A 27108-nucleotide genomic window follows, 5' to 3' on the forward strand; every position below is an offset into this window, starting at 1 on the left:
GCCACGGGACCCCATTCCCATGGCGGTGAAAAGGAAAACCAGACCCCGATGAAGCAAGGCCGCCACGGGACCCCATTCCCATGGCGGTGAAGAGGAAAACCAGACCCCGATGAAGCAAGGCCGCCACGGGACCCCCATTCCCATGGCGGTGAAGAGGAAAACCAGACCCCGATGAAGCAAGGCCGCCACGGGACCCCATTCCCATGGCGGTGAAGAGGAAAACCAGACCCCGATGAAGCAAGGCCGCCACGGGACCCCATTCCCATGGCGGTGAAGAGGAAAACCAGACCCCGATGAAGCAAGGCCGCCACGGGACCCCACTCCCATGGCGGTGAAGAGGAAAACCAGACCCCGATGAAGCAAGGCCGCCACGGGACCCCATTCCCATGGCGGTGAAGAGGAAAACCAGACCCCGATGAAGCAAGGCCGCCACGGGACCCCATTCCCATGGCGGTGAAGAGGAAAACCAGACCCCGATGAAGCAAGGCCGCCACGGGACCCCATTCTTCCTTCATTGCAGGGATGGGCTCCAGTTCCGCTGCAGCTTTACTCCGGTGGACCTTCTTTTTGTGCCACCACGGGAATGGGCTCCCGAGGTGGCCTCGGTTGGGGTCGGGTTTCTTCTTGCTTGGTCAGGGTCAGGTTTCCTCTTCGCCGCCACGGGCTATGGCGGACTTGCTTGGTTGGGGTGCCTTGTTCTGTTTCCCTAATAGGAGGTGAATTAGCGTTTAGCGCCTGGTTAAATACTTGCAGTGTTGCCTTTTCATAGATAGGATTGTTACTGTTTGAGTGTGTTCCATAATACAGGTGTAACATTGTACGGGTTAGTTTGTGTGCATTATTGCAGATCCTGGGACTATGTTAGGTGCTATATTTCTCTTTCCATTTCTCCAGGTTCGCACTGCATGCAGAGTGGCTTTTTTGGTTTTCCATTTCAGTTTGCTCCATATTTATAATTTGTGGTCTTTCTGTACTTGGTCAAGGTCAGTTCTGTGTGTGTGACTGAGGTCAGGTATTTTACTAGCATGTAGGCACTTTTATCAATCTTATTTGTTGTGCTTTCTCAATAGGACATGCATTAGTGGGAAATTACTGTCTTTTCATAAGGAGGGGTATTGTGCCTGCCAGTAAAGGGAGTTTGTTTTGCTTTTACTGAGATGTCATCAGAACCAGAATATCTTTTTTGTATGGTGAGTTGTATGGATAATGCCCTAGATCTGCTCTGCATTCATTGCGGGGGGTTGAGGGGATTCCTGAGGATGCAGAGTGCATGTTTACATTTAGCCCCGTGAATCACATGTTCAATGTGTCATGCATGTGAGAACCATCTGTCAGGTGTGTCCCGGCCAAAAAAAGGTTGAGAACCACTGGTCTAGTGTACTGCCACCCTAACGTACTACACTGATTTATCTCCTTCTTTGAACAATTAATGTCATCTAAAGCAAAATGTAACATGATTATTCTTGGTGACTTCAATCTTCATGTTGATGTTGTTCCCATGTGAACAGCTTGCTCCTCCTTTCTTAATATTATGGCATCATTAGGATGGAGTCAGTTATTGAATTCTTCAACCCATAGATTAGGATATTTTCTTGATTTAATCTTCGTCAATTCTACTATGCTGCACCCTGTTCCATGATCTGATTCATTTGTTAATTTCCCTTCAGAGATGTGTTTCTACCACTCAGTTTCCTTCATCTTCACTACCAGAGTAAATCATTAAGAGACGCTGGATCGATCAAAAGAAATTCTCTGAAATGATCGCAGACCAGCTATCTGCTTTTCAACCTTCTGACATGGAGTCAGCTGTTATTATCTTAGATAACATCACCCCTGTTAGATCCATTCCACATAAACAGGTCTATGAGGATAGGAGATGGATCACTCCCTAGAGATTTAATTGCTTTGGCTCTCAATAGTCTTGTGAATTTATCATTGTCAGAGCCTAAAGTGTTTTGTGATTAGGCCCTTACTAAAAAAAAAATCCTGGTTTAGATACCTCTGTCCTCACTAACAGGTCAATCCAGTAACAAGTGGTAGGAAGAGCTGCGTTAGTGCCCGGCGCACCCGCGGTTGCCGCACGCACAGTCCAGCTCACCTACCGCTCGATCCTGTATGTAAATAGCTTGCTAATGCAAGCTGCGTCTAAGAAGCGTCCGTGAAGCGTTAGGCCCGTGCAACCCATTTTACTGTATAGAGCGCTATACAGCGCCTATACAGTAACCTGGGTGCGTGGGCCTAACGCTTCACGGACACGCTGGTATCTGTCATTTCAAATGTCATTTGAAATGACAGATACCAGGAAGTGGACAGTTCTCAGACGCTCGGGATTGCCAGTCCCCTCTCCCCTCCTCCCGAAGCAACAAAAGCGAAAAAAAAAGTTGCAAGAGAGAGGGGAGAGGACGGGCAATCCTACGCTCGGGATTGCCAGTCCCCTCTCCCCTCCTCCCGAAGCAAGGCGCATAAAGCAGCCTTGCTCCCGGAGGAGGGGAGAGAGGACTGGCAGTGTAAAGCGACGAAGCGACTTACTTATTTTGCAGCCCCCCTTCGGAGACGGACATCGGCGACGAGGGACCGCGGCTCCCCTCCCCTGCCTCCAGCTGTCCACGAGGATGGACGCATCGCACAGGCGAAAACGGCCCCTATTCGTGCAATTGGGCCGCTCAAGACGTGACGTCACATGCCGTGACGCCAAACATTGTAACGTCACGCCTTGAGCGGCCCAATTGCACGCACAGGGGCCGCTTTCGCCCGTGCAGCGTCCATCTTCGTGGACAGCTGGAGGCAGGGGAGGGGAGCCGCGGTCCCTCGTCGCCGATGTCCGTCTCCAGAGGGGGGCTGCAAAATAAGTAAGTCGCTTCTTCGCTTTACACTGCCAGTCCTCTCTCCCCTCCTCCTGGAGCAAGGCTGCTTTATGCGCCTTGCTTCGGGAGGAGGGGAGAGGGGACTGGCAATCCCGAAAGTGGTCTAGACAGTGGTCATAGTTATGTACTTGTTATGTTGGACATATCATCCGCTTTTGATACTCGATCCTGACATTTTATCGATTGAAAGAATGTGGTTTTTGGCCAAGAATTGGTGTGATTTCCATCCTCTCTCTCTAATCGTTTTTCAGAAGTCAGGGAGGGGGGCAAGAGCTGTTTATAGTACACTAAACTTTACAGATGTACCTCACTGTTTGGCACTATCATCACTTCTATTTAATATCTCTTGGTACCAATTTGCAAGATCTTAGTTAGTCTTTGTGAAGGATACAGAATCTTCGCCGATGCTGAACTTTGTAAATATTACATAACATAATATAATGCTCCCGGAATCTTGAAAATATTACATAACATAATTTTTATTTATTTTATTTAAGAGTTTTTATATACCGTCATTAAGTTATTCACCATCATAACGGTTTACAATAGGGCACCTATATCAAAAAAATATGGGTCGTACATTACATAGGTGGTGCCATTAGCATTCGGTAACAAAAAGGCGTTTATTTGGGGGATTGAGTGTTTCATAGCAATGTGTCCTGAAGGTTGCCTACAGTTAAAAAGGTTGAACTAATTCAGTAAGGAGCGTTAAATTAGGCATTCGGTGCTTTATGCCGCATATCTTTGCTTAATTGCCTGCATCAGTTTTCTCTCTTGAAGGCTTGTATGAAAAGCCAGGTTTTGAGCGGTGTTTTGAAAATGTAATATAATGCCCGTGGCCCACTTAGTACTGCCCTTGTGAAGGATGCGTCTTCTCAGGCCTGGACATTCAGGCGGTAGAACCTGGAGAAGGTGTGTAGGGAAGACCATGTTGCCACTCGACCGATTTCAGCGGGCAACAGCAGTTTGGCTTCTGCCCAAGATACTGCCTGGACCCTAAAGAGAGCAGCGCCGAAGAACAGGACTGTCTTTAAATTCAGGCGGGTAAGCCGCAGGCCCCCCCTTTGTGCCTGAAAGCTCCCCTGGAGCACTCTGAGGCGGCTGGCGCTCGCCCTCCCCCGGCGCCCACGAGGCCTGCAGACCGGCTCTCTCACTGCCACATCACTGCTTGCCTCCCTGCAATGGAAGGCCCGCCCACCGACGACAGCAGAGCAGCGCCAAGGGACGGGACTGCCTTTAAATTCGGGCGGGTAAGCCGCAGGCGCCGAGCGCCTAAAGGAGCGTGACAAAGGGGCAGGCCCCTTAGTGTGCCCCTTTGTGCAGCTCCTTTCTGCTGCTCCAGACTACCTCAATACTCAACATAGAGGCGACTAAGATAAACAAACAATCTGCAACCAACATAACCATCTCCAATTACACCCCCCCCTCACCTCACATGCATGAAGCCCCTTCTGGGCTGATTCCAAGGCCGCAGCTGTAGTCGCCAACCAATCAGCCCAGGCCTGCTCTCTGATCTGCAGTACCTGCTTCCACTCTAGGCCCCCCCCCCCCCAAATACACTCCCCCCCCCTTAGTATCCTCTTACAATATGGATACAAGATTCACACACCCTACAACACAAGGACCCCACACCTCCTACAAACACTACCCATATATTACAACACCAGGAATCAACCTCAGAAGACTTATCCCCATTCCACTATTCCATGACCCACACATGGCTGCCCTATCAGTCCTTAGAACATAAGAACATAAGAAATTGCCATGCTGGGTCAGACCAAGGGTCCATCAAGCCCAGCATCCTGTTTCCAACAGAGGCCAAACCAGGCCACAAGAACCTGGCAATTACCCAAACACCTAGAAGATCCCATGCTACTGATGCAATTAATAGCAGTGACTATTCCCTAAGTAAACTTGATTAATAGCAGTTAATGGACTTCTCTTCCAAGAACTTATCCAAACCTTTTTTGAACCCAGCTACACTAACTGCACTAACCACATCCTCTGGCAACAAATTCCAGAGATTTATTGTGCGTTGAGTGAAAAAGAATTTTCTCCGATTAGTCTTAAATGTGCTACTTGCTAACTTCATGGAATGCCCCCTAGTCCTTCTATTATTCGAAAGTGTAAATAACCGAGTCACATCTACTCGTTCAAGACCTCTCATGATCTTAAAGACCTCTATGATATCCCCCCTCAGCCGTCTCTTCTCCAAGCTGAACAGCCCTAACCTCTTCAGCCTTTCCTCATAGGGGAGCTGTTCCATCCCCTTTATCATTTTGGTTGCCCTTCTCTGTACTTTCTCCATTGCAACTATATCTTTTTTGAGATGCGGCGACCAGAATTGTACACGGTATTCAAGGTGTGGTCTCACCATGGAGCGATATAGAGGCATTATGACATTTTCCGTTTTATTAACCATTCCCTTCCTAATAATTCCTAACATTTTATTTGCTTTTTTGACTGCTGCAGCACACTGAGCTGACGATTTCAATGTATTATCTACTATGACGCCTAGATCTCTTTCTTGGGTGGTAGCTCCTAATATGGAACCTAACATCGTGTAACTACAGCTAGGGTTATTTTTCCCTATATGCAACACCTTGCACTTGTCCACATTAAATTTCATCTGCCATTTGGATGCCCAATCTTCCAGTCTTGCAAGGTCCTCCTGTAATGTATCACAGTCTGCTTGTGATTTAACTACTCTGAATAATTTTGTATCATCTGCAAATTTGATAACCTCACTCATCGTATTCCTTTCCAGATCATTGATATATATATTGAAAAGCACCGGTCCAAGTACAGATCCCTGAGGCACTCCACTGTTTACCCTTTTCCACTGAGAAAATTGACCATTTAGTCCTACTCTCTGTTTCCTGTCTTTTAACCAGTTTGTAATCCACGAAAGGACATCGCCTCCTATCCCATGACTTTTTAGTTTTCGTAGAAGCCTCTCATGAGGGACTTTGTCAAACGCCTTCTGAAAATCCAAGTATACTACATCTACCGGTTCACCTTTATCCACATGTTTATTAACCCCTTCAAAAAAATGAAGCAGGTTTGTTAGGCAAGACTTCCCTTGGGTAAATCCATGTTGACTGTGTCCCATTAAATCATGTCTTTCTATATGCTCTACAATTTTGATCTTGAGGATAGTTTCCACTATTTTTCCTGGCACTGAAGTCAGGCTCACTGGTCTATAGTTACCCGGATCACCCCTGGAGCCTTTTTTAAATATTGGGGTTACATTGGCCACCCTCCAGTCTTCAGGTACAATGGATGATTTTAATGATAGGTTACAAATTTTAACTAATAGGTCAGAAATTTCATTTTTTAGTTCCTTTAGTACCCTGGGATGCATACCATCCGGTCCAGGTGACTTGCTACCCTCTTCCTACTGAACGCACAGTCCATAACAAAGAAAATCCCCATCCTCAATGACCTCCTCACCAACCAAAATCCAGACCTTCTCTGCATCACAGAGTCATGGCTCATGGCTCAAGAACTCCAATATCCCCCCATTCAATCAATTACCAACAAGCAGTTACAATATCTTCTCCATTCCAAGGCCCAGAAAAAAAAAAAAAAAAAAAAAAAAAAGGAGGCGGCCTACTGTTTCTAGCAGACAAAAAACTTAAATTCAGTACCCTCCATCAACCCCCCACTATCCCTCGAAATCAGTCTCAAAGTCTAAAGCTCTACAAATCTTGCTGATCTATGCCCCTCCTGGTGTTCTCAACAAGGATCCCTGCCCCCTCATCGAAACCATATCATCTTGCATCAACACCAATCACCCCACCATCATCTTAGGAGATTTCAACCTCCACATTGACAAATTTCCCCACTCCCCATCATGTGAGCTCCTCCTCAACACTAACTGCTATGGGCTTCAAACAAATAATCAACTCCCCCACACAAAAATCAGGCCACACCCTGGATCTGATCTCAATTCCCCCCCTTCTACCACCACGGTACCCTGGTCAGACCACATGTTAATACAAATCAAGCTCCAAGTGGACTACGCCCATATCCACACTCAAAGACAAAAAACTCAAATTCACCAAAACTTGCTCCAGTGAGATCCTAGAGAAAACCTTACCGGAAGCCCTTAAACAACTGGATACATCTAATACCATAACTGCAGTTAACACATGGACCGCAATCAACACTGATAGCAAAAAATATAGGCCCAACCATCAAAAAAGAAATTAGTACCTCAGCAAAATGCAAAGCACCTTGGTATAACCAGGAGCTAAAAAACATAAAATGCCTGTTAAGGCAAGTAGAAAAAGCCTGGAGAAAAAAACCCTACAAACCAATTACGTGACTGATGCAGAACACTGCTCTACATATATACAAAGACATCAACAAAGCCAAATGGAATTTCTACACTAAAAGAATTCATGACTACCAATACAACCCGAGAGTTCTATTTGATTATGTCACTCAACTGACTCGGCCCATCAAAGCTCTTCAAAAAGATACCCCAACAATATCCAGTTAAAAATTTGCCCAATACCTTAAAGTCAGAACATCCAAACTAAGTTCAAATAGCCCACCAATCAACCTTGAACCCCTATACCATCACCCCTTACTACATCAAAATGGACACAATTTGAGACCATTGCCTCCACCGAGGTGGAAACTATTGTGCGGAAGATCAACCCAGCGGCTCATCCACTTGACCTCATTCCAACGAAAACCCTCAAACTAATCCCAAACTGCCTAGCAAGACCCATCGCGGACATCATCAACCTTTCCCTTGAACAAGGTCTCCTCCTGGATTCCCTTAAAAGCGCTGTGGTTAAACCTATCCTAAAGAAACCTCAATTGGATCCAACCATCCCGTCCAACTACAGACCCATCTCTAACCTGCCTTTCCTGGCCAAGATCATCAAGAAAACAGTTAATCACCAACTTTCAGAATTCCTAGAAAACCAAAATATACTTGTTCCAGCTCAACACGGTTTCAAGAAATTTCACAGCACTGAATCACTTCTACTCACCCTCACAGATACAATACTGCGAGGGTTTGACAAAGGCACTTCCTTTCTCCTAATACTTCGACATTTCTGCCGCATTTGACACTGTCAACCATGAGATCTTAATTCACAGACTAAGAGAAATTGGTCTCAATGGCACCATCCTCCAATGGTTTCAATCATTCCTCTCTAACAGATCCTTTAAGGTAACCTACAATAGTACAACATCAGGACTATTACCCCTCTCATATGGAGTCCCACAAGGCTCATCCCTATCCCCTACCCTCTTCAATGTTTATATGCTGCCATTATGCAACTATTTGGACAAAGCAGACCGTTCCTATTTCCTGTACACCGATGATGTACAGATCCTGCTTCCCATCAGAGATAGCATCAATAATACACTAAGCCGATGGGAAACATACCTTACTGATATAAAATGTATCCTCACCCAAATGGCACTCACTCTCAACCAGAGCAAAACGGAAATTCTTCACCTTGCAAGTAAAACTGCAACACCCCCCACTGACCCTACAACATCGCTCAAATACTGGAAGATTGGGCATCCAAATGGCAGATGAAATTTAATGTGGACAAGTGCAAGGTGTTGCACATAGGGAAAAATAACCCTTGCTGTAATTACACGATGTTAGGTTCCATATTAGGAGCTACCACCCAGGAGAAAGATCTAGGCATCATAGTGGATAATACTTTAAAATAGTCGGCTCAGTGTGCTGCAGCAGTCAAAAAAGCAAATAGAATGTTAGGAATTATTAGGAAGGGAATGGTTAATAGAACGGAAAATGTCATAATGCCTCTGTATCGCTCCATGGTGAGACCGCACCTTGAATACTGTGTACAATTCTGGTCGCCGTATCTCAAAAAAGATATAGTTGCGATGGAGAAGGTACAGAGAAGGGCAACCAAAATGATAAAGGGGATGGAACAGCTCCCCTATAAGGAAAGGCTGAAGAGGTTAGGGCTGTTCAGCATGGAGAAGAGATGGCTGAGGGGGGATATGATAGAGGTCTTTAAGATCATGAGAGGTCTTGAACGAGTAGATGTGACTCTGTTATTTATACTTTTGAATAATAGAAGGACTAGGGGGCATTCCATGAAGTTAGCAAGTAACACATTTAAGACTAATCGGAGAAAATTCTTTTTCACTCAACGCACAATAAAGCTCTGGAATTTGTTGCCAGAGAAGGTAGTTAGTGCAGTTAGTGTAGCTGGGTTCAAAAAAGGTTTGGATAAGTTCTTGGAGGAGAAGTCCATTAATGGCTATTAATCAATTATACTTAGGGAATAGCCACTGCTATTAATTGCATCAGTAGCATGGGTTCTTCTTAGTGTTTGGGTAATTGCCAGGTTCTTGTGGCCTGGTTTTTGGCCTCTGTTGGAAACAGGATGCTGGGCTTGATGGACCCTTGGTCTGTCCCAGCATGGCAATTTCTTAAGTTCTTATGTTGCTTAACCCCTTTTTAGGAAATGGGCCAAGTCCGGATGAGCTGATAGATGGATTCCGTTCACTTCGGCTCTGAAGCAGGAGAGGACTGCTACTTGAACCTTGAGGGAGTTGAGTGATAACCCTTCATACCGTCCTGTAGAAATTCCAGAATCATGGGAATCTTGGCCATTTGTGGGGATACCCTGCGGTCCTCGCACCAGGCTTCGAATATCCTCCAGATCCTTATGTATGCCAGAGACATTGAGAACTTCCGCGCGCAGAGCAGGGAGTCAAATCAAGACCTTCGAGTAACCGCACTTCTTCAGGCGAGTCCTCTCAAGGGCCAGACCGTAAGTGAGAATCGAGACGGATCTTCATGAAGAATCGGGCCCTGCTGGAGAAGGTCCCTGTATGGAGGTAGGCACAGAGGGCTCCCTGCAAGGAATTTTTGCATGTCTGCATACCATGGGCATCTTGGCCAATACGGGGCCACTAGTAGAACTAGTCTCCTGTGGTGTTCTATCTTGCGGATGATCATGCCCGACAGAGGCCATTGGGGGGGGGGGGGGGGGGGGGGGGAAGGCGTACAGTAAGTCCTCCTCTGGACAGGTCTGGATAAGGGCATAGATTCCTTGGGAGTGCAGCTCTCGCCTGCGGCTGAAGAGCCTGAGACTTGGGCATTGAGAGGTGTGGCCAGTAGGTCCATGGCGGGGGGGGGGGGGGGTGATGTGTGCCTGAGCTTGAGACCAACATTGAGACAGCAACTGACCCAGAATCCTCTGCTATCTTAGCCTTTCTGGCTATGTGAACTTTAATTGTCTTACCGAGCCTGACCTGGAGGAATTCCAAGGACACCTGGACAGCAATTGAAGCTGGTGACACTTTGTGATGCTTAATTATAGGATCACAAAAGCAGAAGACAATGGTTGGAACTTCAGGCTAGACTGTCACTACAGGGGCACCATTAACAGGGGCATCTCTTATCACAGCCTAAGATGTGATAATTGCCCTGACCAGCAAGATTCTAACAGAACAAAGGACTAAACAGTGATGGTAAATGGGCTCCACCTTTGAGAAATAATCAGGATAGTTTAGGGATAATCTATCATGCTATTGACATGACAATCTATGTAAATGATTCTCTAGGTGGCCACGCATGTACAGAATTTCTGACCTAGTACTGTATTGTATTTTACCTATAAAAAAAGGATCAGTTCATGTATATAACGAAATGCTGGTGGTCAGTTTGTCAGAGAAATGGCATCCAGCATCTCCCAAGAATACTTATTATGCTCAATAAAAAATTACACTTTCTACAAAATCTAAGTGTTTTGAATCCCTGGATAAGCATCATAAAGCATGGCTTGGCGCTTAACATTTTGGCACCCGAACAGGGACACAGCAGCGGCTGCGGCCACCGTGCATTATGCAATCTCCCAGTTGTACTGCCATTATTATGGAGCGGAGAGTCTCCATGCTATCCGCAGATGATGGTTGACATTCTTGAGGTCCAAGATGGGTCGGAATAATCCCTCTTTCCTGGGAACAATAAAATAGATGGAATAACGCCTCGTATTTTGCTGGGGTGTAGGTACCGGAGTTATAGCCTTCAGACTGAGTAGTCTTGTCAGAGTGGATTCCATGGCCAGACTCTTGATGTGAGAGTGGCAGGGTGATATCATAAATTTGTCCTGAGGGATGCTGCGAAACTCCAGAGAGTAACCTTCTCGAATGATGTTTAGTACCCATTTGTCTAAGTGATTTCGACCCATCATTGGTAGAAGAGGGAAAGTCGACCACCTATTTCCTCTTCCTATGGATGGGTTGGCCCATTCTCATTGGGAAGCTCTGTTTGAGCCTGCCCCACGACTTGTTCCTCTCTTGGTTTGTCGGTTCCGAAAGAACTGAGACCTCCCGGAGGGGACAAGGTGTCTGGAACAACGAATTCCTGTAGGGTCGAAAGCGTTTAGTCTCTGCCCCTAGTTCTTCTTGGAGAAGGATGCTGGGATCTTTTTCCTCGTGTCTTCCGGTAGCCGAGGCACTGGAGATTTGCCCCACTTGCTGGCTAATTTCTCTAATTCACTTCCAACAGGAGAGATCCCTTAAAGGGCATTCTCGTGAGATTCGCCTTAGAAGTTGCGTCTGCAGACCAGTTCCGCAACGATAACTGCCTTCTGGCCACCACTACTGAGGCTCCTCCTCTTGCTGAGGTACGCACCAGGTCTGAGCTTGCGTCTGTCAGGAAGGCTGTGGCAGGTTCAATTGCTTCTCCTGCATAAGTTCCGGAATTATCTGCCTCCTAGAGAGAAGCAAGCAGGAGCCACCAGTGCGCAGCAGGAAGCGATCTGCAGAGTCATTGCTGTTGTGTCAAAGGCTTGCTTAAGAATGGATTCTAATCGTCTATCTTGAGTATCCTTCAATGCTGCCCCTCCCTCAACGGGAATGGTTGTTCGCTTTGAGATAGCTCAGACCATGGCGTTCACTTTCGGGAAAAAGCAGGCATTCGTGGTCGCTGGTTCCAGAAGGTACAAGGCTTCCAAGGCCCGACCTCCTTTAAAGTTTGTCTCCGGGGCATCCCACTCCAGGTCAATCAGTTCCTGAATGGCTTCCATCATTTGAAATAGCATGAGGCCTTACGAAGGGACAAGATGGGGTTCTTCTTTGGTTCCGCCATAGGGTCCGTGCCTGGGATTCCCAGAGCCTTCTTGTGGAAGAAGCAAAGCATGGTTCTGTATAGTTCCAGGCCTGAAGGGATTTCCCCTTCCTCCAGTGAGCCACCACCATCATCTGTGGTGTCTGGGTCCCTGTCAGGGAAATTCTTGGTGAGGCATGTCTCGAGGCACTCTAGCAGGGCCGGGAGGGTCAGGTGCTCCCAGCTGGGGTTCCACCTGGGTTGCAGCTGGGGCGGACTGCGCCTGAACGAAGGCTTGCAGTCCCTGGAAAAATTCCAACCAGGAGAAGGCCCCTGGGTCCATATTAGCCCCAGGGGGAGTCGGAATAGGGGCCACTGAAATGCCCTCTTGTGGAGAAGACACCATTTCGGAGTTGCTTAGGTCCGGGATGCTGTCATATGGGGTAGCTCCCGACCCCATCCTCAGACTGTGAAGGACCAGGCTTGGATGGTCCTTCCTGGGCTTCCTCGCAATATTGACACAGGCAGGACTCCAGTTCAGGCTGTGCGGCTCTGATGTGGCAGGCTGTGCAGAGGGAGTGCCTTCTGAGCTTCGTTGCTGCCGGTGCCATGGCCTCTGTGAATGGTTGCCCGGGTAATGTGCCTCGATATGCGTGCTGTTATGCGCGAGGTTGTGCATGCGATTATGAGTGCAGCTGTGCGTGCGGCTACGTTTATAGACTCGCAAGTTGGGCACTTAGATGGTCCGGCCTGCCCCGCACATACCGACGTTTGAGGATGGGAAGATGGCGCCGCTGGGGGTCTCCACGTGTCTGTACCCATGCGCTGAAATGGGGCCTAGCCTAACCAAGGCTGCTCAACACCATCGGTGCTCCCCTGTTTACCTTGCTGGATGGAATGGAGTCAGTATGGCGCGCAGAGTCCGGTGACCTTAGATTAAGTTTCCTGCTTACCTGGTCTTGGCGTTTACCGGCCAGGTGCAGGGACGGCCTCCAGCTGCGGGGGGGAGGGGGCTTAACCTTTACTGCTGTGCTCGGTTATGCACCCGCTGCCTTTCAGCCACTTTAGCAGCTATGTCCACGCCGGGAGCCGGCTACCGGACCAAGGCACACCTCTGAGGGATCTCGAAATCACCTCAGGAATTCTCACCTGGGGGAGGGACCCTTAGGTAACACCGCAGGAGAGCGGGGCTCGATCCTTTTTAAACAAGTAGGTAATAATTTCTTTTTTTTTTGGCTGCAATTCGCTAACACCATGCTAGTGTGGGGATAGCATCCACATCTGCTCGGAGACGGAGAGATACTGAGGAGCCGAGGTCACTATAGGGGTATATTTAGATTTTTTTTATATTCCACTTTTTAAACTTTTTCAGCACTTCAAAGTGGATTACATTCAGGTACTGTAGGTATATCTAGGGTGACGTCGGCTTTGAAATCTGACTCCATCTCCCATCTGCTAGCAGAAGAGCACATAACCCACTGGGGTCCCGAGTCCATCTAGCTACACGCTAGGAAAATATTTTATATGACTTCTGATTTGTATGTTAATTTGTACTCTGCTATGAACTATGGAATATGCAGAACATAAAAGCTTTTAACTAAAAATGATGTGGTATATACAGCCCCTGTCCCAGTTTTGAAACTAGCTGGTGAAGGACTATATTTAATCTGACGCCCATTTTTCTGAAGTACTCCTCGGCCTGCAGCCTACCTGAGTGCATTGTAGAGTCCGATGGTTCTCCCGTAGGTGATTACCAGCATCTGCAGGTCCTGAATGTACTCCATGCTGCTCACCGAGACTGGGAAACTGAGGGTCTTCACTTCCGTCATAGCAGCTCGGTCCCAAAGTCTAACACAAAGGAGACAGCTGATCAAATTCAAAGAATCAAAAAGCCCACAGCAAAAACGTCTGCTGGCCTAAGTTTCAAAGTGGTTGCAAAGAATTAATCAGGAAGCCCCTCAAGTCCCGTACTGACCAGTTCTCTCTAAGCTCTTCGGGAGGTGGGCAGACCGGCTTCACTTCCATCCTAGCAGAAACCCCTTCTCTCTCCTGGTTACAGATCAGAAACCCTTTCCATAAGGCTGCCCCATCAAAGGTTCCTGCTTACTGTCAGGATTGTCTTTTATTGTTTGTATTGAACTGTGTGCGCTTACCTGTCACTTGCTAAGAACTGGCAATGAGCAGGTTATCAATATTTTAAATGAACCCTCTGCATATTTTCCGTAACTTTATAATGTAATACTGTACAAACAATGACAAACCAATTATTATTAAAGACGACAGACAACTATAAATCAGTGTCTTAGGGCCAGATGTAGATCCCTCTGCAGTCAAGCTACATAGGAGTCAGGGTCGCTTTACTCTCTACCATAAACTGCGATTACAGTCAGCTTTAAGCAGATTCAATTGGTTCTTATAAATCAATCATACTGTATAGTGCCTGCCTCAGGAAAACATTCATTAGGACTTGGGCCAGTCCAAGATCTCCATTCTTAATAAAAATCTGCCTACAACAGATCCTAGAAGCAACAGTTTTGTATCAAGTTTTATTTGTACTGGGATTTGGGAAATCCTTCTGCACTACACTCCCTCCATCACTGTGCCACGTCCGACCTGCCCCGGGATGAGGGGAGCGGGGCTGTCAAGAGTGATCTAGACATTTTTAGAGAGCCATTCTACTTCTCATTTCCAAAGCACTACTACTTATACACAGCACTGTACAGACACACAAAGTCCATGCTCTATAGAGCTTACAACCCTCAGGAAATATATTTATTATACAAAGCAGCCTCCGGAAGGTGAGCTTTTAGACTGGATCTGAATATGCCCAGACTCGGGAGTCTATCCCAGGCATACAGCACAGCGAGGAGCTGGCAATGGAGCTAATGAGGAAAGAAGAGGAGCTGCAGGGTGAATGCATTTATAGGTGAGAAAGAGAAGCAGCCAAAGACTTGAGAGGAGGAGGTCTGACTAGATTGCAGTGCAGAAAGACAATACAGGGAGACCTGCCCAGAGTAAGTGGGAGGTGATAAGTATTTTGGTAGCAGATTTTAGTGATTTTAGAGAGGAAGAAATGACACATACAGCAGATTTTCTTCAGACTGTTCTGGACTTTTCTCCAGTTATTCTCTCTTTTATCCTAAGTGCTACAGTCCCTGCCACACAGTAGGGCAGGTGTTCCCTGGACCGTGGGCAATGCTGGGTTCGTGCCACATGTAATGCTTTAAGTTATTTTACTTTTCTCAGACCACTTGGCTACTTCCCCCCTCCCCCAAGTGTTCCTTTGTACACTTCAAACAGGATCCAATGTGGGAAAAAAAGTTACATGGTTCGATACGGTTCTAAACCCAGAGGGATTTCTCCATCTTCCAAGGAATCTGGATCCCCTTCTTTGTCCCTGCTGACCGAGTCTCTGCCAGAAAACCCTTGGTGAGGCGAGGTATGTCTCGAGGTCTGCTGATAGGGCTGTGAGGGGGAGGCCTTACCGGCTGTGGTTCTGTCCAGACAGGGCCAAGTGAAGCCGACTGTGCCTGTACGAAGGCCTTGAAAGAATTCCACCCAAGAGAAGGCAGCAGAGTCCATACCCAGCCCAGGAAGAACTGCAGTAGGTGCTGCTGAATTTCCCTCTCCCACGGAAGACCAGCCCCAGGATTATTCAGATCCGTGGTACTTCCGGTTAAGGTTGTGGCTGACCCAGCCTCAGAATGGGAGGAACTGGTAAAGTCTGGGGAGGCCAACTCTCCCTGGGCTTCCTCACGGTGCTGACATAAGTAAGAATCCAGGTCAGACTGTGCTGCCCTAATATGACAGGCAGCGCAGAGAGAAAGGCGCTTATGTTTCCTGGCTGCCGGAGCCATTAGAGACAGCAGCCGCAAATTCAGCCGGCTCACGCGTGAAGACTTGCGTGCACAGATTTTGGGCACCTAAGCAGGCTGCGGCTATGCGCACACGCAGTCCGTGTGCCCGAGAATCCAGTGCCTAAGTAGTTGTGCGGGTACTTTGCAACTTGCATGCCAACGCTGTGTGTGTGTCTGTGTGTGTGTGTGTGTGGGGGGGTGGGAACAAGGCAAGGTGCACAAAACCGCATGCAAGATGGCGCCGACGCGGCCTGCCAAGCAGAGTGCCAACTAAGCCTGAAGCGGGGCCGCTCAACCTGATCGGATTCCCGCCTCCCTTTCCAGCAACGGATTGGGAAGGACGTCAGTACGGCATGCCGAGCAACGAGACTGGAGGAAGTCTTACCAAAACCCTCCAATGCCTCTGATCGGGAAATAAGTTAATATAAAAAAAAAAAAAAAAAAGTATCTGGACTCAGCGCTTATCGGCTGAGTACAGAGACTGTCTCAGGTTGTGGGGGGAGGGGGGGGAGGGTTTTAGCCGTCACCACCACGGTCGGCTTCCTGTACCTGCTGCCTTTCAGCTGCTTCAGCAGCAAATCCCACGCGGGGGACCCGGCTATCGGACCAAGGCGCACCTCTGAGGGATCTCAGAAATCACCTGAGGAATTCTCAACTGGGGAGGGACCTTTAGGTATCACCGCAGGACAGCATGGCTCAGTCTTTCACAATTTAAAAGTAGAACTTCTTCTAATGGGTACAGCGATCCCGATAGTGAAAGCACATCCACATCTGCTAGGAGACGGAGAGATACTGAAGGGTTGAGGTCACTGCAGGGGTGAATCTAAGGTGACATCAGCTTTAAAACCTGATTGCATCTCCATCTGCTGGCAGGGGAGCATAACACCCATTGGTCCTGAGTCCCTCTGGTTACATGCTAGGAAATTCAAGTTATTTGGAGAACTGCTTTTACCCCAGGAGGATATCTCCTAACAAAGCAAGAAAATAAATACAGCCTGTCAGCACAAGATGCATGAAAGAAACCTTCCCTACCGCACGGTCTTATCATCCGCGGCAGACAGGATTTGCTGGTCATCATTGTACCACAGCGCCTTCTTGATAGCAGCGGTATGACCTCCAATTTCTTGAGGTTCTGCAGATAAAGGACAGACATTTCTCATTCTTACAGCCAGCAGGAAGGATGTCTTCCAGTCACAGCACGTTTTCATGCACATCCACACACAAAGATCTGCTCTGATTGTCTTACGTTTTATCTTTTATTTTCTGCACTTCTAACAAATGAGCTCAAGGTGTCAATGTTCACCAATCTAACATCTCAAATAAGAAAAATGGCACAAGGATGATTTCTGTCCCCATCAACAGTTCTGTATGAAGTAATGTAGAAGGTAGCATAAAACACACAAAAACACCCCATCCAATCAAAAAATCCAACAATGGCTGCACTGCTGCAGCCCCCACCCTCCCAAATACTGCCCTCCCACCGCTCCTTCATCCCCAGCCCTCCTACACTGCGCTCCCACTGCCACTCCTCCTCCAGCCCCCCTACAGTGCATGCTCCCACCGCTCCTGCATCCCTGGCCCCCCCCCCCCCTACACAACACACTCCCACCGCTCCTCCATCCCTGGCTCCCACTGCTGCTCCTCCTCCAGCTCCCCTGCACTGTGCCTCCCACCTCTCCTCCATCCCTGGCTCTCCTACACTGCGCTCCCACTGCTCCTCCATCCCCAGCCCTCCTACACTGCGCTCCCACTGCCACTCCTCCTCCAGCCCCCCTGCAGTGCATGCTCCCACTGCTCCTGCATCCCTGGCCCCCCCCCCCTACACAACACACTCCCACCACTCCTCCATCCCCGGCTCCCCTACACTGCGCTCCCACTGCCACTCCTCCTCCAGCCCCCTACACTGTGCGCTCCCACCGCTCCTCCATCCCTGGCTCCCACTGCTGCTCCTCCTCCAGCCCCCCTGCACTGTGCGCTCCCACCTCTCCTCCATCCCTGGCTCCCACTGCTGCTCCTCCTCCAGCTCCCCTGCACTGTGTGCTCCCACCTCTCCTCCATCCCTGGCTCTCCTACACTGCACTCCCACCGCTCCTCCATCCCCAGCCCTCCTAAGACTGCGCTCCCACTGCCGCTCCTCCTCCAGCCCCCCCTGCACTGTGTGCTCCCACCGCTCCTCCATCCCTGGCTCCCCTACATTGCGCTCCCACTGCCGCTCCTCCTCCAGCTCCCCTGCACTGCGCGCTCCCATCGCTCCTCCATCCCCAGCCCTCCTAGACTATGCTCCCACTGCCACTCCTCCTCCAGCCCCCCTGCACTGTGTGATCTCACCACTCCTCCAGCCCCGGCCCCAATACATTGCGCTCCCACCGCTCCTCCATCCCCAGCCCTCCTAAGACTGCGCTCCCACTGCCGCTCCTCCTCCAGCCCCCCCCTGCACTGTGCGCTCCCACCGCTCCTCCATCCCTGGCTCTCCTACACTGCGCTCCCACCGCTCCTCCATCCCCAGCCCTCCTAAGACTGCGCTCCCACTGCCGCTCCTCCTCCAGCCCCCCCTGCACTGTGCGCTCCCACCGCTCCTCCATCCCTGGCTCTCCTAGACTATGCTCCCACTGCCGCTCCTCCATCCCCAGCCCTCCTAGACTATGCTCCCACTGCCGCTCCTCCTCCAGCTCCCCTGCACTGCGCGCTCCCACCGCTCCTCCATCCCCAGCTCTCCTAAGACTACACTCCCACTGCCACTCCTCCTCCAGCCCCCCTGCACTGTGTGCTCTCACCACTCCTCCAGCCCCGGCCCCAATACATTGCGCTCCCACTGCCACTCCTCTTCCAGTAAATGGAACCACCAATGCATGAACTAGGACTCTCCTGTCTGCAGACAGGGTTATCACTTACAGGGTCATTCAAACTGCGTTAGGGCGTTATTTTTCGCTTCTTGCGATGCGTATGCAAACCTAGAAAACTTAGTCAAAGGGGAGGAGTTTGGACAAGGTTTATGAAAATGAAGTGTTTAACGTTGTGTGCGATAGCATAATGCATGTTATCGCACATTTAAACGCCGGAAATAGCTACACCTTTTTTCCTGGCATTAAGCTGTGCAATATGCCTGAAATGGGATTTGCGATAGAGGAGAGGAGTGGAGTAGAGAGAGCGCCTCTGGGGTGCACACATTAGTCAATTATTTATACCACTATGGAAGGGGTCAACTAGTAACTCAAGGTAAGGTTTTGGTGGTGGTGGTCTAGGTTTTTGGGGCCAGTTTTACGTGCACAGTCAGACATACGAACAGACTGGTTATATAAGAACTATATGATTGGTTACATGCATGAATGAAGTTTAAATGAAACTTGTATTTTAATAATATAATAATGCATGAATAAAGCTATAGATTTTATTTTTTTATATTCTTTTATTGTTTTTCATTATATTGTAAACAGATATGATGGTAATAACCAAATACCAGTATAAACTTTTTTTTAAATAAAATAAGACCAGTCCACATCTGTGAACAGTTGATGAGATTCAGAATGAGGAAAGGAACACAAAGATGAGGTTTCTACAATGTACTCTCGCTCTAGCTTGATAGCATAGATGACCCTCCTATAGTGGTATAAATAGTTGACTAATATGGGAGCCTTATAAAGAGGCACGCTCTCTCTCTCTAGGAGCAGCCCAAAACATGGAAATGCCTGTCTGGCACTTCTCAACTTGCGAAGTGGAAATATCATGGGTGCAATAAATTTAATGCACTTTGTGCTAAATGCCTATGTGAAGTGCTACAAATAGCAAGCAGTGCAGTAACTCAAATTTTCCTAACCACATCCCCCACCCCCCCCCTTTTTTTTTTTTTAATCATGGGAACTATTCATGTGAAAATTATAGCAAAATGATTAATCTAGGCCTTAAGTGGGGAAGTATAGCTTGCAAGCCACTGAAACGGAAGAGCAGCACCTCTGTTGCAGGGTTCCTCGTCTCCCAACTCCCTCAGCCATGGATATAGCGATAGGTTAAAAGGCATACGGACTAGAACCCTCCTCACTGAGGTAGGGTACCACAAGTGAGAATGACCGGCAAAAGTGGTCCTCCACGAAAAACACCCATTGAGCTCAGCTGGTATCAATGGTGACTCCCCGACAAGAGAAACCTCTAATCTTCACCAGGGAGTTACCCCGAAGAGGAAACTCATAGTACGATAAGGAGACTGAATCTGGAACGGCTCCCTCATGAAATAGACCTGTGTCATCTTAGGACAACCTAAGGAGAGCACTACTGCCCGACCGGCTCTCGGATCCTGCGAGGAACACAGAGCAGTGACAGCCTTTCTCCGGGAAACAGAACGAGGTACACCCATTGTAGGGGTGGACAACCAGGCATCCAGAGGGGACCCATAAGGGTTGCCTTGGAAACCCAGTCATATCTCCCCTTCCTGAAGGGCCAGGAAAGCACCATGAAATCACTGTATCCCAATCCCAAAAAACCTTCCAATTCTCCAGGTGAGAGTTGGGTTACAGAGGTTCAGAAGTGACCAAATCTGCCACTTGCAGCCTCTCTCAGATGGGGTAGGCCACCATGGCAATCAATGGAGGGACCCCAGCAAAAACGGTCCAATGACCGCCATTGCTGTCTCCCAGTCCTAGCCTTCAAGGAGATGCACTGATTCAAAAGAATCGAGGCTCCGGTTCAGCAATAAACCTGCAAGAGATGGGGCCCCAGGGGCTTTCTAACACAGGAGGGGTCAAAAGACAGTTCTCTTCTGAGAAAGGGGAAGACTCCCGACACTACATAGGGGTTCAACCAGGAAAGGAAAATTAGTTTCTTACCTGATAATTTTCGTTCCTGTAGTACCACGGATCAGTCCAGACACCTGGGTTGTGACTCCGCGCCAGCAGATGGAGACAGAGCAAAACTTGACGGGCTCCCTACATATAGTAAGGTGCCACCCACAGCCCCTCAGTCGAACGAACTGTCAAAGCAAAACCAAGTGCTCGACTAACTATAAACTGCAATATATATGCCAATTCAGAACACACCCCTGGCAGAAAACAGAAAACCAACAGAACCAGAGGCAAGAGGCTGTATGCCAAAAATGGGCAATAATGCCGCCCGAAAAACTACGAGCAGACTCTCTCACTCTTCATTGAAAACAGATCAGACGGGTGGGAGCCTGGACTGATCCGTGGTACTACAGGAACGAAAATTATCAGGTAAGAACTAATTTTCCTTTCCCTGTACGTACCCGGATCAGTCCAGACACCTGGGATGTACCAGAGCAAATTACTGAGGGTGGGAAGCAGAGAGTCCCGCTCGGAGAACACTCGCTCCAAAACCCTGAGCCTCAGCTGCCTGGACATCGAGTCTGTAATGCCTAGTGAAAGTATGCAACGACTTCCACGTCGCCGCTTTACAGATCTCCTGCGAGGACACCTGAGAAACCTCAGCCCAAGACGTGGCCTGCGCCCTAGTGGAATGAGCACGAAGTCCCCTAGGTGCCAACTTCCCCTGCAGAAGATACGCTGAACCAATCGCCTCCTTGAGCCAACGCGCAATTGTGGCCCGCGAAGCCGTAGCCCCCCGGCGAGGTCCGGAGCAGAGGACAAACAAATGGTCAGACACCCGGAAGGCATTAGTTACCTCCAGATAACGAATGAGAATCCTGCGAACATAGAGTTTGCGCAGGTCTCCCGACCTCTTGTCCCCCGGATCCATGACTGAAAAACCAGGCAGGTCTACGGATTGATTCAAGTGAAAAGAGGATACCACCTTGGGCAAAAAGGAGGGAACAGTCCGTAGGGAGACCCCGGTCTCCGAAAAACGCAGAAACGGCTCTCTACAAGACAACGCCTGTAACTCCGAGACTCGACGAGCAGACGTAATCGCTACCAAAAACACGGCCTTCAGCGTAAGATCCTTCAGAGTCGCGCGCTTGATTGGTTCAAAAGGTGCCCCACAGAGGGCTGATAGTACGCAATTTAAATTCCAGGACGGACAAGGGCTCCGGACGGGAGGGCGCAAGTGCTTAGCACCACGAAGAAAACGCACCACATCCGGATGACAGGCCAAGGACACTCCCTGGACCTTACCCCTGAGACAACCAAGCGCAGCAATTTGGACCTTCAAGGTACTCCAAGACAGTCCCTTCGAGAGACCGTCTTGCAGAAACTCGAGGACCGCTGGTACAGCTGGACGAATAGGATCTATGTTGCGCGTACCGCACCAGGCCTCAAAGACTGTCCAGACCCGCATGTAGGTAAGGGACGTAGACTGTTTCAGAGCCCTTAACAACGTAGCAATCACGGATTCAGAGTATCCCTTATTCCTTAAACGCACCCTTTCAAAAGCCAGGCCGCGAGACAAAAGTGATCCGCATCCTCCAAACAGACGGGTCCTTGTTGAAGGATGGACGCGGCCCCGTGAAATCGAAGCGGAGGCTCCGCCGCCAACTGAATGAGATCCGCGAACCACGGCCGCCGTGGCCACTCCGGCGCCACCAAAATCACCGCCGCCGGGTGCAACTCTACCCGCCGCAGAACCTTTCCGATCAGAGGCCACGGAGGGAACACATAAAGCAACACGTCCGTGGGCCAGGGAAGCACCAATGCATCGACGCCTTCCGCGCCTCGTTCCCTCCGTCGACTGAAGAACCGCGGCGCCTTTGTGTTGAGAGCGGTGGCCATGAGATCCAGGTGGGGCCGTCCCCACCTGGCACAGATGAGTCGAAACGCTACCTCCGGTAACTCCCACTCTCCTGGATCCAGCCGATGGCGACTGAGGAAATCCGCCTGAACGTTGTCCACCCCTGCGATGCGAGACGCTGCTATGCCGCTGAGGTGCTGTTCCGCCCAGGCCATCAACAGACTCGCCTCTTCCGCCACCTGTTGGCTCCTTGTACCCCCCTGGCGATTGATGTAGGCCACTGTGGTCGCATTGTCCGACAGAACCCGGACCGCTCGTCCCCGAATCCACGGGAGAAAGGCCCGTAACGCCAACGACACCGCCTTGGTTTCCAACCGGTTGATGGACCACAGCGACTGCTGACTCGACCACTGACCTTGCACCGAGCGGCTCCCGCAGACCGCTCCCCAGCCGGAGAGACTGGCGTCTGTCGTCACCACCGTCCAGGTGGGCATGAGCAGGGAGACTCCGCACGTCAAGTGGTCGGTGGAGAGCCACCAATGCAGACTGTCCCTGGCCCGGTCCGTGAGTGGCAGCGGGCGATGAAACTCTTCCGAGACCGGCTTCCAACGGGACAGTAACGCTGACTGTAACGGTCGCAGATGAGCAAAGCCCAGGGAACCAAGGCGAGCGTCGATGCCATGGACCCCAAGACCATCAGATAATCGCAGACCAACGGGCACCGCATGGACAACAGACGTCTCACCTGTCGCTGCAGCTTGGCCACTCTCTCTTGAGTCAGAAACACCCTGGCTCTCCCTGTGTCGAACAAGGCCCCCAGGTACTCTAACCGCTGAGTAGGCTGCAACTGACTCTTGGAGAGGTTGACTACCCAGCCGAGAGAGCGCAAGAGCTGTAGGACCCGGGCAATCGCTTGTCGACATTCGGCTTCGGACTTGGCCCGGATGAGCCAATCGTCTAGGTAAGGATGAACCAGGAGCCCTTCCCTCCGGAGCTGGGCCGCCACTACTACCATGACTTTGGTGAAGGTGCGTGGAGCCGTGGCGAGACCGAACGGAAGAGCTCTGAACTGATAGTGCCTGCCTAGAACGCAAAACCTCAAATATTTGTGGTAGGCCGGCTGAATGCCGATGTGGAGATACGCTTCCGTAAGATCCAGCGACGCCAAATATTCGCCCGGCCGAACCGCGGCCACTACCGAGCGGATCGTTTCCATCTTGAAACGCGGAATGCGAAGGCATCTGTTGACTCCCTTGAGATCGAGAATGGGACGGAAGGAGCCGTCTTTCTTCGGGACCACGAAGTAAATGGAGTATCTTCCCAGTCCCCGTTGTGTTGATGGTACGGGAGAAATGGCGCCGAGATCTTCCAGACGTCGCAGGGTCGTTCGGACAGCGTCCCTTTTGAAAAGAGCCTTGCAAGGGGAGACGAGGAACTTGTCCCACGGTAGACGAGCAAAATCTAACGCATAGCCGTTCCTTATCACGTCGAGAACCCACTGGTCTGAAGTTATCTTGGTCCATTCCTGGTAAAACAAGGCGAGCCTCGCCCCCACCTGTGGGACGACCTCTGGAGGCGGCCGCGAGGAACGGACCCTTCTCGTTTCATTGGGCCGACTTGGACCCCGATCCCGACGGGGTTCCACCGGTCCTGTTAAACCTCTTCCCTCGAAAGGACTGAGACCATGAGGAAGGTCTAGCAGAGTTCGACCGGTAGGACTGTCCCGCCCTCGCCGATCTCTGCGGTCGCTGCCGCCGGTTGGAACGAAAACGGTTCCTCGGGGAGAAGGTCGAACGATGTCTGGGCCTGTCCTCCGGCAATTTAAACGCTTTGTTCTCACTGAGGAACTGCATCAGCTCGTCCAACTGTTTACCAAACAATAGCTTCCCTTTGAAAGGCAATGAGCCCAAGTGGGCTTTAGACGTACCATCCGCCGCCCAGTTCCGGAGCCAGAGAAGACGGCGGGCAGAGACTGCCGACACCATGGCCCTGGCTGAAGTTCTCAGCAGATCGTGCATGGCGTCCGCGCTGTAAGCGATCACCGCTTCCAAATGATCCGCTTGAGAGGCCTCCCCGACGGAGAGGCCAGCATTCGCCTGCAAAGTTTGGGCCCAGCGGAGCCCTGCCCGCAACGCAAAATTGCTGCAAATGGCCACCCTGACTCCCAGGGCGGAGACCTCAAAGACCTTCTTGAGTTGCACCTCCAGCTTCTGATCCTGGATATCCCGGAGCGCGGTAGCTCCGGTGACAGGGATGGTAGACCTCTTTGTCACTGCCGACACCGCTGCGTCTACCCGAGGGAGCCGCAGCAGATCCAGTACATCCTCCGGCAGAGGATATAACTTGTCCATCGCCTTACTCACCTTCAGGCCTAATTCCGGAGTATCCCATTCCCGGAACAAAATGTCGGATGCCGAAAAATGGAACGGGAAAGCCACCGCGGGACCTGCGAGGCCCAAGAGGACTGGGTCCATATTTGCCCCCTGACGGGTCTCTACCGGTGGGGCCTCCACCCCGAGTTCATCGAGGATCGCCGGGATAAGGGGAATCAGCTTTTCGCGCTTGAAGAGCCGCACGACCTTGGGGTCATCCCCATCCGCCGCTTTCTCTGTTCCTGGCTTGATTGGATCTTGCTTATCGAGCCCCTCGGGCCCTTCCGCGGTCTCCGAGACCGCCCCCTCCTCCTCCGAGGAGGTAGCGGTCTCCGAGACCGCCCCCTCCTCCTCCGAGGAGGTAGAAGCCGTATCATAGTTCCGCGAGTCCCCTCGCGATGGCCTCTTTTCCCTGGGTGTCCCCGGTGCTTTCGCCTGTCGGATCGATCTCTTTTGGGGTTGGGAGCGACCCTCCCTGCCCCCTGGGGCCTTCCGCGGCCTGTGTTTGGAGCGCTTGTACTGTGCTAATTTTTTTAAAAGCAAAGTAAAATCTTCCGAGAATGAATCTTCTGAATCGGAGGAATCCTCCCTCGAAACTAAACTCCCCGCTTCCTGGGCCCCCGGGATCTCCCCCTCCGAACCGCGACGTTGAGGAGACAGGGGGGGCGGCTGGTCGCCATTTCCCAGGGCTTTCCTCGTTGCCTCCCTCACTGTATTCAAAATGGCCGCCGTTCCCGCGCTAAGCGGGAACGGATCGGCCCTGTCAGCAGCTGCAGACACGGCGCGTGGCGGCGATCGAGACCCGCGTGGTGGCGATCGAGACCCCCGAGAGCGGCCCCCTCGACCCCCCTCCGAAGGACCTTCGCCCCCCGACACACAATTCGCGCAAACACCGGCTCGCGCGGCAAGCAGTCCCCCTGGGCATCCCTGACTAAAGGCACCCCCAAGGTAAGAGAAAAATGAAATGTTTCGCCGCTTCCCCGCGCAGCCCCGACGAGGAGAACCGGAGAGAGAAAGGAGAGAGAGCCGGCGCGCCAGAAAAATAACGCCGAAACTTCTGTTTTTTTTTTTTTTTTGTAATACTTAGCCGCTGGCTGAGGTACTGAAGGCTGTCTGTTCCTGCGGGGGCGAGTGAACCGGGCTCCCCGGTGTCACCCCCGACGCTGCTGCCAGGCACGGCCGGGTCCTCGACCCTCAGCAGCGGCCTCAACCAGGGGCTATGATCCCCTCGGGATCTTGTAAGTCCCCTGGGAGGCTCCACCGACGGGAGACTTCTATTAACTACAATTTTTTTCTTCTTCTTTGTCTTTTCTTTTTTTTTTTTTTTTTTCTCAATTAAGCTACCCTATTGAAAATAAAAAACTCCTAAATTCCTTGATCCCTGACTAATTATCCCAAGGATCCCAGAGACTGTGGGTGGACCTGCCCCATCTGCTGGAGACAGAGTAAGACTGAGGGGCTGTGGGTGGCACCTTACTATATGTAGGGAGCCCGTCAAGTTTTGCTCTGTCTCCATCTGCTGGCGCGCAGTCACAACCCAGGTGTCTGGACTGATCCTGGTACGTACAGGGAACGCAGTCTTAGGTCAGTCCACAAGGGAAACCACACCCATACACCAGAGGGCAACTGGAAGAATAGTGCCCTCTGACCAGTACTCATACAGTGGTATCCCATCCTATGGATGGCGGCACACTCACGAACCTACTCTCCATGCTTGTGGGTAGAATCCCATGGCACAGCATAACCTGTCAGATTCAGTGTCTGCACACTGCCAAAAAGCAATCCCAGAGCACGTGATGGCGTCTTCTTTGCCATTGTTCCCTAGCACCTTACGATGCAGAGCAGACGAGCAGGCGGATACCTTGACACGATTATGGCAGAACCCTGGCATAGCTGTGTACTGCACAGACAGAATGCCACCTGCCAGCGCCTGAGGCACTTGGAGTAGATGATCACAGTCGTACCTGACCACGCATGCTGCGCCTCACTGTCGCACTAACTCCCAATGGAGTGAACGGGGACGCTGTTGTCACACTGTTCCTAGTACCACTGGGGCTCTGCTTATGGCGTGGTGGTGGGTGGCGTTCTATGCCGTCGCCCCTATGATACCCCCAGTACCTGATAACACTCGAAGAGGCTGAACACAGCCCTTAAAAGTGTGTCAGGAATAGATCAACTCCATTTCCCTCATGGAACAGCAGCAGCGAAGTCCATGGCAATCGACTGTGCACATAGTGCTGTGCGGTAGTATCCTGCAGCATCCACCCACATCCACTGGTGCCCACTGTGGTGATGACGCCCATAGCGCTCTCGCGCTCACG

General features: G+C 50.4%; 1 protein-coding gene across 5 annotated transcripts in view; it reads right to left on the reverse strand.

Moving 5' to 3' along the window:
• Positions 1 to 27108, reverse strand: part of STRAP (serine/threonine kinase receptor associated protein) — a 63897-nt gene that overhangs the window by 18374 nt on the left and 18415 nt on the right. For all 5 annotated transcript variants that reach the window (XM_029597364.1, XM_029597361.1, XM_029597365.1 and 2 more), the window contains exons 6-7: positions 16818 to 16917; positions 13639 to 13776 (exon numbers count right to left, since the gene is read on the reverse strand). In XM_029597364.1, coding sequence (XP_029453224.1) covers positions 13639 to 13776; positions 16818 to 16917 — 238 coding nt within the window. The remainder of the gene's footprint in view (positions 1 to 13638; positions 13777 to 16817; positions 16918 to 27108) is intronic.

This window comes from Rhinatrema bivittatum, chromosome 4 (genome assembly GCF_901001135.1).
Source record: "Rhinatrema bivittatum chromosome 4, aRhiBiv1.1, whole genome shotgun sequence".
Classification (NCBI taxonomy): domain Eukaryota; kingdom Metazoa; phylum Chordata; class Amphibia; order Gymnophiona; family Rhinatrematidae; genus Rhinatrema; species Rhinatrema bivittatum.